At 38.2% G+C, this 21494-nt stretch overlaps 1 protein-coding gene across 1 annotated transcript in view; it reads left to right on the top strand.

Moving 5' to 3' along the window:
* LOC126237250 (transmembrane 9 superfamily member 3) overlaps window positions 1-21494 on the top strand; it is a 94403-nt gene that overhangs the window by 40891 nt on the left and 32018 nt on the right. The window contains exons 7-8 of the mRNA XM_049947166.1: window positions 3417-3642; window positions 18147-18355. Coding sequence (XP_049803123.1) covers window positions 3417-3642; window positions 18147-18355 — 435 coding nt within the window. The remainder of the gene's footprint in view (window positions 1-3416; window positions 3643-18146; window positions 18356-21494) is intronic.

Raw genomic sequence — 21494 nt, 5'->3', positions numbered from 1 at the left:
GATTTGTTCTGAGGTAGTTAGCATAACTGGTTTGCTTGGAGATTTGTTTGATATGTTTATGTTCAACATTTCAGCTTGTATTTTAATTTCATCTGTATACTAAATTTGTATGGTTGTCATGAATACATTGTTAATCTTCATTGTTTCATGTTTGGGAATGTTGTGCAATGTGAGCAACAAGGAATAAGGAATTTTGATGTGCTGATTTGTCAAGGGAAGTGAGTAGTAGGAAAATATTCCTGTTAAGCAGTGGTTAGTATTGACCAGCAAACTTATTCTTTTACTAGTGAAATGGTAATTAGTCTCAGGAAGCTGGTATGGGTTAGTGTAGTTATGAAAAGTTATTAGTGCCAGAGTTCAGATTCTCCACTACTTAAATTAATCTCACAGAAATTTGCATCAAAATGGAGCGCTATTTCTGATGCTTAAAGTTCACAGCATTGGTTGGTGTTGAAATCATTGCTTAGGTAAAAATTCCAATAAACTGGTACTACAGTTTGATTTCGTGAATGCTAACTTGGTGCCATTGTGTTCCGTATAGGCTGAAAATTGCGATGGATTGTGCACTGATGTCTGACCTAAATTCTTGCTGCAATCAGTGTTCTTCATACTGACTTGTCTTCCATGAATAATGAATTTCCTAATCATTTAGCTCAAAAAAAGTTATTCCATTAGCTGTTAGTCTATGATGGTCAACTAAATCAAACAATGCGAAATACAGGATGGGATGGCTACACTATGAAAAGGATAGATAGTTACTCAACACATACGATATGATATGATGTGATGTGATGAGTGGCAGAAAGGCACGTTTGCTGGGTTGGCACGATGTGATGAGTTGCAGAAAGGTACATTTGATGGGGTGGCAGTGGGGTATAGAAGAGGTATGGGGCAGAGAGCGGAAAGCATAACAGGTAAGGGTGGATGTGGGGGAAGATGCTAATGCTACCTGTGGGAGTGTGCAGGGACTAGGTGGGGAAAGGATAGTAGCTGTTAGGTGCACAGTGTTGGGAACCTGCATTGGGGGAGGGTGGATGGAGGGCAACGATGAGAGGAGAGAAATAGAGAAGGGGAAGGACTATGCAGGTGTGCTGGTGGGATAGAAGGTGCTTGTAGAGCTGGAATGGGTGAAGGGACGAGGATAGGCAGGTAGAGGACAGAACCTAGTGAAGGCTGAAACCAGGGGGATTACGAGAACTAAGGCCATGTTGCTGGGAGAATTCCTATTTGCACAATTAAGAAAATCTGGTGTTTGTGGGAAGACTCAGTCTTGGATGACTGCTTTGCAGCTTTCCTGAAATGCACAGATGTGAACTCTCCCAGCTTCATAGCCCCGTTTTCATAACCTATCTGGTTTTGGCTTTCACTAGCTCCTGTCTTCCACCTGCCTTTCTCTGTCCTTGCTCCCACTCTAGCCCTACACGTGCCTTCTGTCCCACCAGCACACCTACATAGTTTTTCCTTCTTTACTTGTCTCCTCTTGTCTATGCTCCCTCACTGCCCAGCACCACCTGATGCTGTACTTACCAGCTCACTCTCCTGCCCTCGACCACATTCCTGCACACCCTTACAGGTAGCACGTGCATCTTCCTCTTACTCTACTGTACCTTCCTATCTCCCTCTCTCTGTCCCACACCTCTTATTACCCCATTGCCCATATTAGATTGCTGCTGCTTGCCTTAGATGCAGTCAGGTCTTAGCACCTGGAGATGACAGTGTGTGTGTGTGTGTGTGTGTGTGTGTGTGTGTAGGGGGAGGGGGGGGGGGAGCGGCTGGCGCACGCGCGAGCGCGTGCATCCACTTCTAATGACTTGGTGCAAAAGCCAATAACGTACAGCAGGGTTCTTTTTTTGTTTTTCAATGTGCCTGTCTGCCGCTTAATATGACCTCTACGCGATGAGTAGCAATGAAATTATCTTCCATTGTACTTATCTGTACGTGTGATGGGAATGATATGGGAAAGGTAAAAACTCATTAATTTTGTTCCTTCACTCTATACCCTGTTAAAGAAAATCTGTGTTTGTGGAGAGGCTATAGCACTTTTTACAGTGACTATTCATTTTACTGTCTGTCATTCCTTGATTGTAGCTGTCACTTTATACGTCAACTCTGTAGACACAAGAGACCTTCCTTCCCGTAATGTCCCACTCATTATTTGATTCCAAACAAAAACTGAAAGTTTACCAACTGCCTCATTAATTAATGTTTATTTCAATAGTGATTTTACCAATTCACAAATGTAATTTAATGAGTTGGTAATTTTTCTGGAAAAAAACTTGTTCACTGGAAATGTGTAGGTGGCTAATCTGTTGTGTTCCTGAGTTTTTTTAATATATTTTTGGGCGTTGTTCACTTAATACACCATATTGAGTGCTCTGTATATGTTTACATAATACAAACGAATATTTATAAAGTGACGTGCTACACATAAAGAAAGAACACAATTTCAAATTCACAAGATGTTGCAGGTGACTTACTGTACGATGTGTTTCTGTTACAAAATTGGAATAGGGTAATTAAAGATAACTTCAAAACAGTCTTCATACAATACAGTGAAATGCCCATTCATATAGAAACTTACTAACAGGACGGTAAATGCTGTATTGGGACACGCTTAAGGCACTGCCCTGAAATTACGAAAAATGGCTACCATTGTTAGCTATGTAAAGTATGATGTGATACATATCACACATTACAAACATTGGTTGGGGGACACTAGAATGAGAGAATTTTTTGGAAACAAGTTCTCAGCAGCAGATTAATGACTTTTATGTACAAGAGATTTGTTGTGAACTAAGCAACAATAGTACATGTACTTGCTGTTGCAATCAGCACAGCAAGTTGAACTGATCAAGAAATAAAGATAAGTTAGTTGACCAATAGAGAAGATGCATATTTGTAGAGACAGGCATATCTGAGAGCTAAAAACTTGAAATGAATATTAATCATTCAGAAACTCAAATGGAGAGATTTTTTGGGGTGATGGGATCAGAAAGCAGAAGGAAAAGATGGACATATAAGGGTCATGAAAGGTTTCACAACTAGCCTTGAAACAAAACCACTTCTTCACAGTAACAATAAATCGAACCTCTAGTTGTTTATTGTATTATGGTGATATTATTTAATATCTGTGTGTACCTCCGTAATACACATTGGCTATATTATTGTATAACTAATTAAAAATGTTGAATATATTTTTTTCTTTTAGCTTCAAGTTCCTGATTAGTTAAACATATTTGTTACAGTTTGTAATTGTTGCTTACTTTGCTTAATTAAGATTAAAGTACACTAAACAGTGATCACTTAACATAAGTTTTTCATTTACGGACATTGTAGATGAACGATTCTGATGAGTCACTCTTTTGTAAGGATAAGTATTGTTTGTTCAACATTTATAGTTACATTTTAATTTTCAGACGTGGTTCACTCTTGAGTACAGCTATTTTTGTATATGCTGCTACTTCCCCTGTGAATGGATACTTTGGAGGAAGTCTGTACGCTCGAATGGGAGGGAAAATTTGGATTCGTCAAATGCTGTTGTCTGCATTTATGCTGCCAGCCCTTGTGTGTGGCACAGCATTTTTCATAAATTTTATTGCAATTTATTATCATGCTTCCCGTGCCATTCCATTTGGGACAATGGTAAGCTTTCTGTTAATTCAGCAATTTATATATTAATAAATTAATTAATAAATATTGAACTAAAGCATACTTTTAATATAACAAGCTGCTCACCAAAGGTTACATGTCAAATATAACGTACTTCAGAAGTCTCGAAATTTCACTCTTTTCTTAGTTGAATTTTTCTTTTGATGTTTCTGAAGTTTGTAGAAGCTTAATAAATCATGACCATCCGGGCAGTATCTGTTTTTATTTCAAGTTTAGTGTGTAAACCAGCTGAATTTGATAATGTGGTTTGGGTGTTATTGCCTTTTGATGATTTGGTTGTACTTGAAAGTTCCGTTGTTATTTTCTGTGTTTTCTAATGTTTTCAAAATACTGCTTTTCATCTTTTTTTGAGAACACACTGTAATGTGTGATCTTTTGGAAGAATTATATTTAATTATTTTTGAATTACTGATTATTCGTTCATAACTCAAGATTTATGTAACTTTTATGAGCTATTACTACGAAATTTTGTTACTGTAGTCATTAAATGTTATAGCTCATATTTTCAAAGTGAAGGTGTGTACCCTACTTTTCAGTCTGTTCTATGATAGTCCCCGATGTTAGAAAACAAAAATTGCAATACAGCTACCAAGAGTGAGTCTTGCAATGAAGATCCAGAATACAACTTACATCATATAGTAGTCGTCATTTGTCTGTTGTCTAGGAATATTATGTATTTTATAATTTTACTACAGCAGGTGGCAGACTGTACTCAATGTTGTGATTCCAGCAGCAATAGTTTCCCTCAAAATGTGACAGTGTTTGTATCATTATTATGTATTGTTGAGAATTTTGTAACTAAATGTTGATATTAATTCAGCCCAGACATCCACAGTAGCAGGAAACAGCTATAGTTTATTTAAGGTAGCCATTGCACACTGTTTCTTAGGTAAACACATGCTTTGATAGGACAATATAAACAGAAATGTGGCAACGCCATAAGAACTAACCATTGACATTTGTTAAATTATGATACAATACGGTACTTAACTTTGTTACAGTTTGCTGTGTAGCACTTGGTGTATAAACAAAAAATCTAAATAATGTTATTATGAGACAGTTGCTACTCACGATATTGCAGAGATGGTGAGTCGCAAATAGGCACAACAAAAAGATACTCACAATTAAAGCTTTCGGCTGTTTGCCTTCGTCAACAGTAGACACACACTCACACAAACACACTCCATGCAAACACTCTCATAATATTGTTACATTCCATCCTGGATTTTCCATTGCTTGATTAAATAATGTTGGCAGTTTGCAGTATTACCACTATAACTATTGTTTTCAGACATGGTTCACTCTTGAGTACAGCTATTTTTGTATATGCTGCTACTTCCCCTGTGAATGGAGACACTCTTGATTGTCCTATTACTCTGTAAATAGCAACTACTAAATCAGAAGGTAGTCCTCGGAGAACTGGACTGATCTGGCTGCAGTTACTGAACTGAGTTGTCTAACTGCTTGTAAACATCTGAATGTCTACGGCACATAGTGTTTTGTGCTTGTCGGAGGAAGAATTTCTGTGTTTGCAAGTACAGGATAGAAGCAATTTAGTTCATGGGTCGCAGAACTCTCATTGGTGGCTCTCCACATTATTGTCAGATGAACACAAGACACAAATATTCTGGTAGGGGAAGCAGAAAATAGTCTGTGAGTGCTATCTGGAGGCAGCTGCTAGGAATTTGAAATGCCAGGCGAGTGGTTATGCCTGTGTGATGGCAGCCTCTCACGGTATTTGTTTTGTAGCCTTGAGTGTGGTGCACAACGTGTATAATGCCAAAAGTAGCCAAGAACCCAGGTAATGTTCTGGATAATGACAAAAACTCATGATCATGAACAACAATAGTCAAAAATATTGAACACAGCTTGAATTTGCTGCATAGTATTTCAGCAGTTTAGGGAACATAAAACAGAACTAGTTCATATTTGAAGAATTTGGCACACCAGGAGAGCAAACAGAAGAACGGTCATTGTGATGAAACTCGTAAGCATCTGGCCGAAATGTTGTAAAGGATTGCTCTCAATTTTGGAATTAATTCTTTTTAGAGCTAGATTTTTATATGCTCACCCATGAGCATGTGCATGTGTCTACACACACACACACACACACACACACACACACACACACACACGCTCGCTCACTATCAGCTGGCTACACAGTGCTGTGATTGCAGTTCAATAGGTGGACTGGTTGGGGTAGGGGCTGTGTCAGGTGGGGTGGGTATAGGGGGGAGAGAGGTGGGAGGCAGGAGGATAGAGTGGAGGTGGGTAACAAGTGGCTTAGTGGGAGGCAGGCAAGTTCTTGGTTAGGAATGAGGGAGGGAGTGTTGGCAGGAGTATGTGGTTGGCTTGTGATGCACAGGTGGTGCCAGAGCCAGTAGGAAGTGACGCACAATGTAGGTGATGTGGAGACATGAATTTGGTGGGGGTGATAGGACAGAGAAAGGGGAAAGTGTTAGGTGGATGGTGTGTAGCCAGTGGATTGACGGAGGTTGAGGTCAGCAGGGTTACCAACAAAGGATGTGTTGCAAGGATGACTTCCATCTGGGTAGTTCAGAAAAGCTTATGATGGAGGGAAGGATCCTGATGGCCCGGGTCGTGAAGCAGCCATGGAATTGAGCACATTGTGCTCAGCTGCATGTTGGGCCAGTAGGTGGTCAACTTTGTTTTTGGGCACAGTTTTGCAGTGACCATTCATTCTGATGGACAGCTGGTTGGTTGTCATATCGGCTCCACACATGTGCATCACGTGCTTAGCTTATACACTTACACCCCGCTCTCCCGCATTTCTAGCCAGCAAACTGACTACCTCAATGTGAGCTGCTAGCTACCCACCCCCAAACCCTCTTCCTACCTCCCACTTCTCTCTCACTCTACCCACACCACTCGACACAAGTCCCACCCCGCCCAGCCCATGTGCTGAACTGAAGGATGGCATCGTGCACCCTGCTTACACTATGTAGGGGCAGAGGCACGTGCATGTACACAGGAGTGCAGGTGTGGCGGTGTGCAGACACATGTGTTTTGTGTGTGTATTTGTACTGTAGCTTGAAAGGATTGATTCTGGAAGCTGGCAAGTTTTCTTTCTCTTTCGTGTGTGCTTGTTGACAACTCAGCTCTTGCATGTTTTGGTTATTTACATTCTACCAGACCTACCCTACGAGTACTCTTTGAAAGAAACAAGATATTAATTTACTGGAAGGAGAGATCTGGGAAGACTAAGGAAATGACAGTCACCAGAACACCTTAATTAGTTCAACCATTGAATAATGATAATCTAATCAAACCTCTTAAACATCAAACAATGTAATGTTGTTCGTATAACAATGAAAACAATCAATTTTTGACAATATAATGTAATAGGATAAATAAAAAATCTACTCACCAAGCAGCAGAGGAACACGCACATTAAAGGAGGTTTTCTGCATCTTTCATTTTCGTAGCTGTCTATTTTTCTCTGTTTCTCTCCCACCTGTGTTATTTACAATGCACTTTCCTTTCCACTCCTATTAACTCGTACATGATGTTTTAAGAGAAATCTCTGTCTTGCATATTACCCTGTCTTCAACTTTTAAGCTCTCAGGCTTTCAAATCTCAGCCAGTGCAGTCCCCAACAATCAGTATTTCCTTCTCATCCCATCAGGTAAGTCTCCACTGACCCACGGTTCTGGGTGACATTTCCGACGTTTACCCCTTTTCCTACACCTCTCCAGTCCTTTTCCTTCACCCCTCTTTCTTCTCCTTCAAGCCTTCTGTCTGAAGCATGTTGTTTGTAGTACATTAAATTGACCTGATTTATGAAAATGCACTTTCTAGCAGTGTCATAACTTTATGGATCTTTCTGATGTTTTAGTACACAAGATGATTGAGACATTCCTTTGTTGCTGCATGATGTGATGCTTTAATATCGCACACTATAAAGAAATTTCTATATTCTGTGTCTTTCTTGCTTCTGTAATATTGTAGTTAAAGTTATAAAATTACTCATGAACTTCATCTGACTGAGTCACATACTGATGGTTGTCATTAAAAGTTTTCCCATGTGAAAAGTAATTCTTAGAATAGTTATTGAATTAGGTAATTCATAAAAATATGGAAATGTTGAAATAGGTGCTTGTTGTTGTTGTTGTTGTTGTTGTTGTGGTCTTCAGTCCTGAGACTGGTTTGATGCAGCTCTCCATGCTACTCTGTCCTGTGCTAGCTTCTTCATCTCTGAGTAACTACTGCAAACCTACATCCTTCTGAATCTGCTTAGCGTATTCATCTCTTGGTCTCCCTCCACAATTTTTACCCTCCATGCTGCCCTCCAATGCTAAATTGGTGATCCCTCGATGCCTCAGAACATGTGCTACCAACCGATCCCTTCTTCTAGTCAAGTTGTGCCACAAATTTCTCTTCTCCCCAATTCTATTCAATACCTCCTCATTAGTTATGTGATCTACCCATCTAATCTTCAGCATTCTTCTGTAGCACCACATTTCGAAAGCTTGTATTCTCTTCTTGTCCAAACTATTTATCGTCCATGTTTCACTTCCATGCATGGCTACACTCCATACAAATACTTTCAGAAACGACTTCCTGACACCAAAATCTATGTTAACAGATTTCTCTTCTTCAGAAACGCTTTCCTTGCCATTGCTAGTCTACATTTTATATCCTCTATACTTCGAGCATCATCAGTTATTTTGCTCCCCAAATAGCAAAACTCCTTCACTACTTTAAGTGTCTCATTTCTTAATACAATTCTGTAGCATCACCCGACTTAATTCGACCACATTCCATTATCCTCGTTTTGCTTTTGTTGTTGTTCATCTTATATCCTCCTTTCAAGACACTGTCCATTCCATTCAACTGCTCTTCCAGGTCCTTTGCTGTCTCGGGATAGGCTACAACCCTGTCTCACTCCCTTCCCAACCACTGCTTCCCTTTCATGCCCCTCGACTCTTATAACTGCCATCTGGTTTCTGTACAAATTGTAAATAGCCTTTCGCTCCCTGTATTTTCCCCCTGCCACCTTCAGAATTTGAAAGAGACTATTCCAGTCAACATTGTCAAAAGCTTTCTTTAAGTCTACAAATGCTAGAAACTTAGGTTTGCCTTTCCTTAATCTTTCTTCTAAGATAAGTCGTAGGGTGAGTATTGCCTCACGTGTTCCAACATTTCTACGGAATCCAAACTGATCTTCCCCAAGGTCAGCTCCTACCAGTTTTTCCATTTGTCTGTAAAGAATTCGCGTTAGTGTTTTGCAGCCGTGGCTTATTAAACTGATGGTTCAGTAATTTTTACATCTGTCAGCGCCTGCTTTCTTTGGGATTGGAATTATTATATTCTTCTTGAAGTCTGAGGGTATTTCGCCTGTCTCATACATCTTGCTCACCAGATGGTAGAGTTTTGTGAGGGCTGGCTCTCCCAAGGCTGTCAGTAGTTCTAATGGAATGTTGTCTACTCCCAGGGTCTTGTTTCGACTTAGGTCTTTCAGTGCTCTGTCAAATTCTTCACACAGTATCATATCACCCATTTCATCTTCATCTACATTCTCTTCCGTTTCCATAATATTGTCCTCAAGTATGTTGCCCCTGTATGGACCCTCTATATACTCCCTCCACCTCTCTGCTTTCCCTTCTTTGCTCCGAACTGGGTTTCCATCTGAGCTCTTGATATTTATACAAGGCGTTCTCTTTTCTCCGAAGGTCTCTTTAATTTTCCTGTATCTATCTTACCCCCTAGTGAGATATGCCTCTACATCCTTACATTTGTCCTCTAGCCATTCCTGCTTAGCAATTTTGCACTTCCTGTCGATCTCATTTTTGAGACGTTTGTATTCCTTTTTGTCTGCTTCATTTACCGCATTTTTATATTTTCTCCTTTCATCAATTAAATTCAATATATCTTCTGTTACCCAAGGATTTCTACTAGCCCTCGTCTTTTTACCTACTTGATCCTCTGCTACCTTCACTATTTCATCTCTCAAATCTACCCATTCTTCTTCTACTGTATTTCTTGCCCCCATTCTTGTCAGTCATTCCCTAATGCTCTTTCTGAAACTCTGTACAACCTCTGGATCTGTCCTTAAATTCCCAGCTTTTTGCAGTTTCTTCAGTATTAATCTGCAGTTCATGACCAATATATTGTGGTCAGAGTCCACATCTGCCCATGGAAATGTCTTACAATTTAAAATGGCTCTGAGAACTATGGGACTCAACTGCTGTGGTCATAAGTCACAATTTAAAACCTGGTTCCTAAATCTCCGTATTACCATTATATAATCTATCTGAAACCTTCTAGTATCTCCATGCCTCTTCCATGTATACAACCTTCCTTCATGATTATTGAATCAAGTGTTAGCTATGATTAAGTTATGCTCTGTGCAAAATTCTACCAGGCAGCTTCCTCTTTCATTCCTTACCTCCATTCAATATTCACCTACTACGTTTCCCTCTCTTCCTTTTCCTACTACCGAGTTCCAGTCGCCCATGACTATTAAATTTTCGTCTCTGTTCACTATCTGAATAATTTCTTTTATCTCATCATACATTTCATCAATTTCTTCATCATCTGCAGAGCTAGTTGGCATATAAACTTGTACTACTGTAGTAGGCTGGGCTTCGTGTCTATCTTGGCTACAATAATGTGTTCACTATGCTGTTAATAGTGGCTTACTCCCACTCCTATTTTTTTATTCATTATTAAACCTACTCTGGCATTACCCCTATGAGATTTTGTATTTATAACCCTGTATTCACCTGACTAGAAGTCTTCTTCCTCCAGCTACCGAACTTCACTAATTCCCACTTTATCTAGCTTTAACCTATCAATTTCCCTTTTTAAATTTGCTAATCTACTTGTCCGTTTAAAGATCTAACATTCCACACTCCGATTCTTAGAACGCCAGTTTTGTTTCTCCTGATAATAATGTCCTCCTGAGTAGTCCCCGGAGATCCAAATGGGGGATTATTTTACCTCCGGACTATTTTATCTAAGAGGACATCGTCAATGTTTAACCATACAGTAAAGCAGCATACCCTCGGGAAAAATTATGGCCACTATATCCAACCGTAACCTATCCATTTCCCTTTTTAAATATTCTAACCTACCTGCCCGATTAAGGGATCTGACATTCCACGCTCCGATCTGTAGAACGCCAGTTTTCTTTCTCCTGTTAACGACGTACTCCTGAGTACTTCCCACTCGGAGATCCTAATGGGGGACTATTTTACCTCCTGAATATTTTACCCAAGAGGATGCCATCATCATTTAACCATACAGTAAAGCTGCTTGCCCTCGGGAAAAATTATGGCTGTTGTTTCCCGTTGCTTTCAGCTGTTCACAGTACCAGCACAGAAAGGCCGTTTTGGTTAGTGCTACGAGGCCAGATCAGCCAATCATCCAGACTGTTGACCCTGAAACTACTGAAAAGGCTGCTGCCTCTCTTCAGAAACCACACGTTTATCTGGCCTCTCAACAGATACCCCTCCGTTGTGGTTGCATCTACGATATGGGTATCAGTATCACTGAGGCACGCAAGCCTCCCCACCAACGGCAAGGTCCATGGTTCAAGGGGGGCATAGATGCTTAACATACTCATAAATAAATACGCATATAAATATGAATAGATGTGTAACATACTCATATTTATATGCATATTTTTACTATAAATTGCCCAAAATAGTTTTGCAACACTTGCTTATCTGTGGATGTGTGGGCTTGGATTCAGGGAGAGCTGGGAATGAAACTCAGGAAAAACTGTGTGGAAAACAAAGTAAAAGTAATCTGTTCAAAATTGCATCTGTGAATTCAATATTAGCTGCTGAGTAACATTCAGTACTGTCTGTGATTTTAGGCTTTCCCAGTGTATGATGATTTTGAGATGTTCTCTGTCATTCAGCCATATGGCTGTGTCCAAATAGTGCTAACCTGTTACCATCTTCAGTTGAAGATAACAAGAAGTCATGTTACCAAAATACCATACCATTTGAATGACTTCACATGACTGAACAACTATGAACATTTAAATACTGTATTATTCCAACCTGTGCATGCTAACATTCTTGAATCCTCTTTGGCTTATTGTCCACGAGGTGGTTGAGATCTTCCTTGTCAAGCCTGTCCCATTCCTCTGTGACAATCCTCCTGAGGTCATTCATTGTTTTTGGAGGTTTTGGTGACAATACTCTGCAAGTTGTGACTGGTGCCAAGCATCTACATAATGAAGAAATAGTGGAATGTAGGTGCCGTATATTTGTGCATTATCATCTTGCAAGTGAGACCTATTTCTAGAGGTCCACAAGTCCCTTATCAACACCTGCAGATATTATAATTTTCTTAACTATTTTCACACTGTGTGCTGTAGCTTGATGCTGATTGCCCCTGGCCTAAATTTTTGTCTGCTAAAATCGAGTCTCAAAATTTACGTTCTGGTGGCTAAGAACATATAGGTTGATCATGACCACATTTTAATACAAATAGCCCATCATATTCTTGATACGCGCTGCAAGTTACAACCATCTGCTGTAATTAGTGAAATGGATTTTTTGAAATTTTATTGCAGACATTTCCATAACATTGGGAAGTCAGATGGCGGTGTGTACAAGTTGCCATTACTGTTTAAAGTTTGTCATACAGTTCATTTATCAAAGTGTGTTAATTCACGATAGTGTTGAAACATATTAACCTGCTACACTTCCTAGTGTAATAAGCATAGCATTCAATGTTTTAAATACATCATCCATCCAAACAGTTAAGTGACTGATTTCAGTACTCCCATATAGGTGATGTCAGTGTGGTAACAATAGTGGCAACTTGAACTAACAACTGTAAACAACAGGTGTGCATTCAACCAGTCAGTCGTGAGCAGGCAGTGTTAAGTAGTGGATGTGTAGCCTTAGTCTGTCAACATTTTGTTACAAAAATCAAGTGTTTCAGATGACATTCTCCAGAGTGTTTTGAAAAGGAGAAAAATATGTACAGTGTTTGTCTCACAACACATCACCTCCTGAACAAAAACAACTATGCGTGGGTGCCTGTCATGACTCGATCGAAGTGCAAAACTTGGACATCGTGGGTGATGAGGCTTGGTGTTATCAGCAGGAACCTACCACAAAATAACAGAGTTCAGAAATTTACACAAAAGATCAACAGTTTGATGATAACACATATTCAAACCAGTGTGACACACAAGTTGAACATCATCTGATAGGAAGACTTTTCTGACATTTCACATTGTTGTTTGAACATTCTGTGGATTGTGCTCATGTGGTGGAAGATTACGTAGAACACCTGAAGCGTTAAAACTACCCTCTTGACTTTTCTTTATTCTTTTTGTTATCCCAATCTTGAAAGTTTCTGGACTGATGGGGTATATTTGAGAGCAACATTAATAGGTTCACAGTTGTTATTCCGAAAGTTAGGTTTATACACAAGTTGAGTCAGGTTGTGAAGCAAAGATTCCATTGGGTGAAGTGTTCCCGAAGACCTTTCATGTAGCCCTGTGACAGGTTTTGATAATTGTGTAAGTGATCTCAGATAATGTAAATGAAATAGGAACAATGCAGACATAATCTGATTGCTGCTAAGATGAAAATAGGGTGCACATTTTATTGTGCACAAAACCAAGAAGAAGGGCTTATCATCTTCTCTAGTCTTGCAGATATCAGCAATGTATCTACCCTTTCTAGGACATTACACTTTGAAGCCAGTGTAGTGGCACTCCTTCCAAAATGGGTGCTAATAATGACTTAAAAGAAAAAAAAATTATTATTATTGATTGTATATAACACATCAGATCTGGTAAGAATGACATTGACCTTTAACTTTTAACCACAAAGTAATTAATATTGAAGAAATACCTGTGGATTTCCACATCATTGCAGGCTGTTGTTATTCACAAAGCAGTTACTACTGTGGTACAGACCTGTACCTATCACTTGCTGGATAATAAGTTGAAGGATCCTGTCGAGATACTGCACAGCCCTCTAATTACTGTAGATATTGAGAGGCATCTGGCATCTGTATGTGATATCAACTCAAAATGTGATGGCTAGCTGCAGATAGAACTGTTATCTACTGAACATGTGGGACTGCATAACTGTATACTGGAGATATGTATTGGTAGCTAACTGTCCCACACTCTTCTGTGATGATCATCATTCATCAGAATCCTGCATTCATCACCTCTCATGCACCTGTCAGTGAAGAGAACCTGATGCCATTGATCAAGTTTCTATTCTAGATGTTTTCTTTTATTGAACATATTTATGCACCATGCTGCAGGGATATTTTTATTCTTGTCCTTGATGGATGCCAAACTGTTCATGTGAAGGTTGGCTCAACACAGCACTCCCATTTGTCATCAGATAAACAGCACACATGCTGTATCTTTCTCCTTGGCACACCTACAAGCTGTGGTTTGTAGATAGCAATGATCAGTGGTTGTTGTTGACAGATTGAACATTGCAATTTGGCTGGCAAATTCCCGTATTGACAGCCTTTTGTGATAAAATGACACTGCACATACAATCCGGTCTTGTTGACCCTTCCAGGCACATTTACATACGGTGTACACAAACCACACTGTTTTTCCAGGATTGGAGATGCAGTGTACTCTGTTGGACTATACGGAGAATGCAAGTTTGTTTTCATGTCTGGGGTCAAAAGAATATTGAGAAAGAGGTCATTTTGTTCCCCAAAACACATACTATTGGAGTTGTGACAGTGATGCGAAACTGTTGTTTGTGCATTTTCATTGTTGTCACTTTTGTTTTCATCACTTGCCTAATGATGGCACCCCCAGTTAATAAAGAATCATGACGGGTGATCAGAATTAATCAGTTTAATAGGTTTTTAAATGAGAGTGCTGAATCTCATACTTGCCTTGTCGTCATCACCACCACCATCATTAACAACAAGCATCTGTGTTCCTACTGCATTTTGTTTTCTATTGTTACCTGTCCACCATCTATCAGGTCATTGTTTCAGTCTTCATAACAAATTTAAACATAAATTTATTGACAATGATCAGTTACTTGTCAGTTTGTTGCTGGTTGGTAGTTTGTTGCCTAAAATTGGCAGGTGCTGTAGGATAAAAATTTGGTTACAGGGTGATTCTGTGATGATATTAAGAACTTTAGTGGATGGTGGAGAAGGGTAAATGTATCAATTTGAGGTAAGAATTCTGGTGTGGAAATGACAGAGTTGAATGTTATAAGCAAAAATTGTTCTGATACTTCTTACAGTGAACTTACTGTACTGCAAGCTCTTTGCTTCCTATATTTTGGGAGGGGCTAGTACAGACCTGGACTCTAAAATCTATACCTTAAGAGGTATGAGCACTGCTTCATCTTCGCTACTGTGAAACACATCTCTTCTGCTGAACAAGTGATCATAGTTCTTAAGGTACGCATTTTAGCTACAGAATCTCCCTTTATAGCACTTCCATTATCAATGGATATTAAGACACATGATGCATCAATTGTTACCAGAAAGTTCTCACAAATAATGATGATGTGGCAAGTGTAATCCTTCAGACTTCCCTGATGATCTGTTGACATGTTGAGGTGTCAGGTATTCTGCCAGACATCAGCATCATTCTTGCATGATATTTTAACAGTTTGACTTGTTATTATCATCTGATGCTACCTGAGATGGCTCATCGAGTGGAATATAAGGTTACAGGCAGTCCACTCCTGCTAGCAGCATCCTTGTTTTCCACTTGCAGTCCACTCCTTCTACAAGCGTCTGACTCAGACAGACAACTAAATTGGCTATTGCTGAGTACTGCCTGGAACACAATAGTGACACTCAGATACTGGGACAGTGTAATAAGGGAGTCTACAGAGATAAGGGTGACAGAGAACCTCATGAATTGTGACTCTGGGTACCAACTCAGTAGAGCCTGTGACCCTACACTGGAGTTGTGAAAATGCAATGGGGGCAGCAGCAGAACTCCACAAAAAACTGAGTGTGTGGACATGGAAAACGAACACCAAATAGAGCACCCTTCAACTGGACCAAAGATGGAACATTGCAGGGTGCTTCTAGTGGGAGCGGACTGTGAAGGGAACACCTAGAACTGCATTGGACCAAAAATAGAACATCAGTATGTAGATGGGTGCAAGTGACATGCTGAAACACGAGCACTCGGCCTGGTGCACCAGACTGAAGAGGGAACACCAGAGAACATTTCTAGTGGCAGCGGACCACAGAGAGATCATCTGGATCTGCAGTAGACTAAAAACAGAACACCTGCCCCCAGGCAGGCACACTGGACTGAAGAGGAAACACCTAAGGACACAGCTAGTGGTAGCAGACTGCTGACTGAACACCGGTAACCTACCATTGAGGGGTAAAGCATAGGTATAAATACTTGACCTGTTCCATTCAACGAGCAGTCTCAGGTAGCACCTAATGAAGACAACAAGTAACATTGTCAAAATGTTGTTCAAGAACGATGCTTATATATGACGGAATACCCGACATTTCAAAATGTCAGTGACCTGGCACATTGGGTATTGTTAGAAGCCACTGCACTTTGTGGGTAACCATTCTGGCACTGTGCAAAACTACTTTCTAGCATTGTATTATTGACCCATTGCCACACACTGCTCACATTTAGCGTTGCATTCTGATATATTGCCTGCAAATGTTTCTCACTGATAAGTGCATTGTGATTTCTGCAGTGTTGAATTCTATCATGGGATGCAGATTAGCTGCTGATTAACCATAACTAAACTATGTTACCAAACATTGCATTGCTGTAGCTGTAAAATATAAAAGTAAATTTGTCAGTCAACGGGTGTATGAGAATGTTAAAGAAAACTGCCAAATTTGAATACATGATTTGTCAACTCGCTACATGCTACAAACAGTAAGAGCTTCTACTTTAGTGTTCAGTTTTGGTAGCCCCCCGATATTGCACAGTTCCTAAGTTGTAATTGCATTAGTATTATCAGTTCTATATAGTTTAGAGAATCTTAGTCAAAAACATAAGATTTGAAACAAAATTCAAAAATCACGTATAATGTGAAATTATACGTTTGCAAATATTATTACACTTTCAAGATGTAACTTTTAGACACATAGGAAGTCATTCTATATCTGCTGTGCTGCTTATTGTTATTTGGTTTAATGTGTAAACTTCCTCCATAGTACTCATTTTTCATATAAATGTTAATATTTTCATAATTGTGTGACTCATATTTTGAGCAATTCTCTGTAAATTATACTGCAGTCAAAACAGCTCATAGGTCCAATGACATTATTTTAAAATAAATGTAACAGTTATCATGAAACATGAAATTAATATGATTGAGTTTGTGTTGTTAATCTTCAAGCAGGCACACTTGTGTATAAAGTGCACTGACGATGAATAACACTGTCTTGTACCATTCCATTGTTGTTTTAAAATTTACGAGCCTGCATCTGTTCATTATTGCTTCTGCTAACTCTGATATGTTGTGTTGTCATACGTTCTAGTCAGCAGCAATAGTATGAAACAGAGAGCGAAATAGGTGAGAAAAAATTTGCAAAAGAAAATGACCTACATTCTGAGCTAACAGCACAATCTGACAATGAGGCAGTTGTTTTCAAGGTAATTAGCAATTCAATAAGGCATTGGATGGGATCTACTGCAGCAATATTGTTAAATGATTTGTATGGGTAATTACTGTGGGGTAACTTTTGTACGCAGTAATAGAGTGATCTAATGGAAGTTGATTTTATTATTTTTTTATTATTGAACAGTGATCTAGCTCATATAATGTAACTTTCTTTTTTCATTGTTTAATTGAACTAAGATCAAATTGTGATATTACTCATACACATTTACCTTTGTAACATAAAGACAGTTATTCTTGGCATGTGTACAGAGTATGCCACATGCTCTACTTCTGTTATAAAAAAAGTGCATCCATTTGAGGGTTGATCTGTGTTGATACTAATCAGCATAAAGAAAAATTGTACTGACACCAAGCAATAACTCTCCATCATTTACATAGTTGTACCTAATATTATTTCTGACACAGAGTTAAAGGAATAAATGTTATTGCAAAACTCAAATGTCTTAGTATTCATAAAGATTACTTTTTTAAAAGATGGACTGCTATGCAGAATTTACATTAGAGTGGTTGTCGAATTTGTAGATAAATAAAAAACTTATACAACACTGAAGCCATCTATTGCTTTGTGTCATACAAGAAGACAGTGCATTGCCTGCTGTTCATGTGATCCTAATTGTTCTTGTTATAACATTGAGAACATTGTCTGTCGATGATTATCGGAAGAAAGAGGAAAGCAAATTCTGATCTGTTCAACTCTAGCTGCTATTTTGATTCAAAAATATTTATACAATACACTGTTCAAATAATTATGTCAAATATGTGGAAATATTCTTCAACTTTAATGTTTATGATGAATAATATGTAGCTTAGCTAATTCATACTAATTTTCATGTGGAATGAGGATGTTGTTTTTGTTTCCAGGTTGCTGTGACTAGCATATGTATATTTGTCATATTACCATTGACCCTTGTTGGCACTGTACTGGGTAGAAATCTTGCTGGGCAGCCCGACTATCCATGTCGTATCAATGCTGTCCCACGTCCCATACCTGAAAAGAAGTGGTTCATGGAACCTGCAGTAATTGTTATCCTTGGTGGTGTACTACCTTTTGGATCAATATTTATTGAAATGTAAGTTTATCTGACTTCAAAAAGGGTGTGTGATTTCCGAACCAGCGGTTTTCATTTATAATTGTATTATTTTTATCTGTACTTGAAAGGACAGCAAAACTTCACAATAAATCTTTTCCTGTTATTAGTACTAACTTTGGGAAAAGAAGTAATTAAAAGTGTAATTTCCATCTGAATGACATTTATAGTTGGTATTATTCTAGTCATATTTGTCTTATGAAGCTAATGTAAGTCAACTATAATTTGTTCATCTCATTAGTAGTGCTGTCTCACCATTAATAAAATAAACAGTGTATTCTGAGAGCATTTGTAAAGTAAAACTGTATCTGTCTCTTTCACAGAATACCTAGAAAATGGGTGGGGGTTTGTGACTGTATAGTGGCAACACGTGTCTGTGGTGGAGGGGGGGGGGGGAGGGGGGGATGTTTCAGTATCTGTGTGCTTATGCGTGTTCTGTTTCTAGAGAAACAGTAAGACCTCGGAAAGCTGGTGTAAATAGTTTTCTGTTGTTTGTTTCTATTCACCATACTTCAATCAGATATAGATGAGTGGTTGCCTTTCCTTCATTTTACATCTTACTCCATCCAGGAATTCTCATTGTTGTTATATAGTTTTTTGGTAATTTTATATGCTCTTATGTTACACAACATGCCCTCTGCAGAAAATTATTTCCTATTAGATTATTTATCATGTTGTGTGATGAGATACAGTTTTTAAATTGGAAAGGCAGCATTCTGACTAAACAACTAGAATTTTTGGGGAGGTATTTGAATTTATTTCAGAAAAAAGGAGCTAACATCTTTAAAACTGATGCTGTTTGTTAGCGCCTATCCAAGCCTATTTCAACCCCTATTATTTATTTCATTTTGTCTGTCTCAGTGATTTTGTTGTTGTAGACTACTCCAGTTCCTCAAGCAATGGAGCCCAGTATACAAGTCTGAAAAATTGCAGGGCAGTCATTAATCTATTTCAGAGTGTAACATGTCTGTTCATGTAATGAAAGCACAATATGGTGACATTATGAAATGCAGTCAGATGAATTTGAATGCTGGCTCAGGGACTTGATTTGGATCTAAATCAAACCTTCTCCGGTTTGATTCAGTTCTAGTTAATAAACTCATGAAACTATTACAGAACATGTACAGAACTTTTCACCATGTCCCAGGAAGAATGGAAAAAAGTATGTATACAGGGTGATTCACGGAGATATGCAAATATTTTAATGCGCTATTCTAGAAATAAAACTAAAGAAAAAGGTCATGTAAACATAGATCCGCAAATTTTTGGTTACGGAGTTACGGTTAATAAAATATTTTGTCTGAAATTTAGCAACTTTGCTAATATGAAGCCATCGTAAAACTGTGCGAGGTTAAAGTAAAACAAGATTTACATTTATTTTGTTGTCATTCATCTGGTGAATCTAATAAAAAGTGTCCCAGATGTGTATCTGCAGTAGTTTTCCAGAATGCAATAGACAAAATTAAGAACAACTCTGTGAAACTTAAACGAGCAACAAAATCTGTTCATACAAGTGCAGCTAAATGCATAGAACTCGGTGGAAACATTTTTGAACATTGTGAATATATTGTGAAATTGTATGTATACTATCAACTTCCTGAACACTGAGCTTTGTTTTTTTCCGGTTTAACATGAATTCTCTTATGTTATGGTATTAATAAAAGCAGATTATCTGACACATTCATACAGTTTCAGTTAACATTATTACCATCATTTTTCCAAAATTAAATTCTCTACAAGTTCTGTTGAAAACTTTGTGCAGTTGTCTGGAATTTAGAAAACAACTTGTGTCAAGTAGTTAGTAAATTAAAATTTTTACAAAACTACTTCTTTGCTTCTCTGGGCGTTTTGCAAAGCTACTGCATATACATGTCCGGGGCATGTTTTGTTACAGTCACCAGATCAATAACAACAAAAATAGGGAAATAGTGCTTTGCTTTAACTTCGTACAGTTTTGCGATGGCTTCATATTAGCGAAGTTGCTAAATTTCAGGCAAAATCTTTTATTAGCCGTAACTCCATAACTAAACATTTGCGGACCTATGTTTATATGAACATTTTTCTTTAGTTTTACTTGTAGAATAACATATTAAAATGCTTGCATATATGTATGAATCACACTGTTTATCAACTTCCAGCATCTAGAAAATCTTTGTTAAAGTGAAAAAAACATGTTTTTATAGTCAATTGTAGCTGACTGTTGCAATTTTCTTATGAATTGAATCTGGAATAAACTTCTCACTTAGAAAATAAAATATCAGAGATGGAATCCACTGTGCCTTCTTCAATAGAGCAGTAAGACTGGTATAGCACATTGAAATCTGACAAGGAGTGGAATTACAGTTAAGTTGAAAATAATAAGATTTAGCAATGGGGAACAGTGGAGTACAAACCTCTACCCTGTCGTTAGTAAGCATTTTCAGCAGTGACATACCTTCATACAAATTAATAATTTTTCATTCATTAATTCTAACCCATTTTCTCCAGAACAAAAATGGACCTTTTCCGTTAAAGTGAATAATTATTCAGTTAGTTCATGAGGCTTTTTCAGTTGGCTGTGTTTTAACCTTTATCTAAATTCAAAATGTTTCTCATATTAATTACTCAATTTTTCTTTTGCTCTTGTAATACTATTCTTAACAACAGTTGCTACACTCGTGCTGCCTGATGTGTAGTTTCCTATGGTTAGAGGTCTGTGTGGATAAGAGCTTCTATTTGCATTTCTATGGACTTCTGCAAGTCCATCATCCACATCATAGTGTTTTATATGCATTTGTGAGCATTAAAAAATTTTTAACTACCTTACCCCACTCAGTAAGCCAAAGCTCTGATGATAGGCATGTACCAATCCTAAGTTTTTGTCTGATGAATTGGGATCTCCTAATTTATATTCCATAGAATAAAAACGTAGAGACCAGTCATGACTATATTTAATGCAACTTAGCCTGTCATATTCTTAATACATTCTGTAAGTTACAACTTTCTTTATTACTGAAATGAATTTTGTGAAATTTTCTGTGAAATATTTCCACAGAGTTGGAAAGCTATATGAAGCTGTGGTATATGTTGCAGTCCCATCTTGCATGCTGTTATTTGATAGCCAAATAGGTCATTTATCAAA

This window comes from Schistocerca nitens, chromosome 2 (genome assembly GCF_023898315.1).
Source record: "Schistocerca nitens isolate TAMUIC-IGC-003100 chromosome 2, iqSchNite1.1, whole genome shotgun sequence".
NCBI lineage: Eukaryota > Metazoa > Arthropoda > Insecta > Orthoptera > Acrididae > Schistocerca > Schistocerca nitens.
This window is presented reverse-complemented; position numbering and strand designations above follow the sequence as displayed.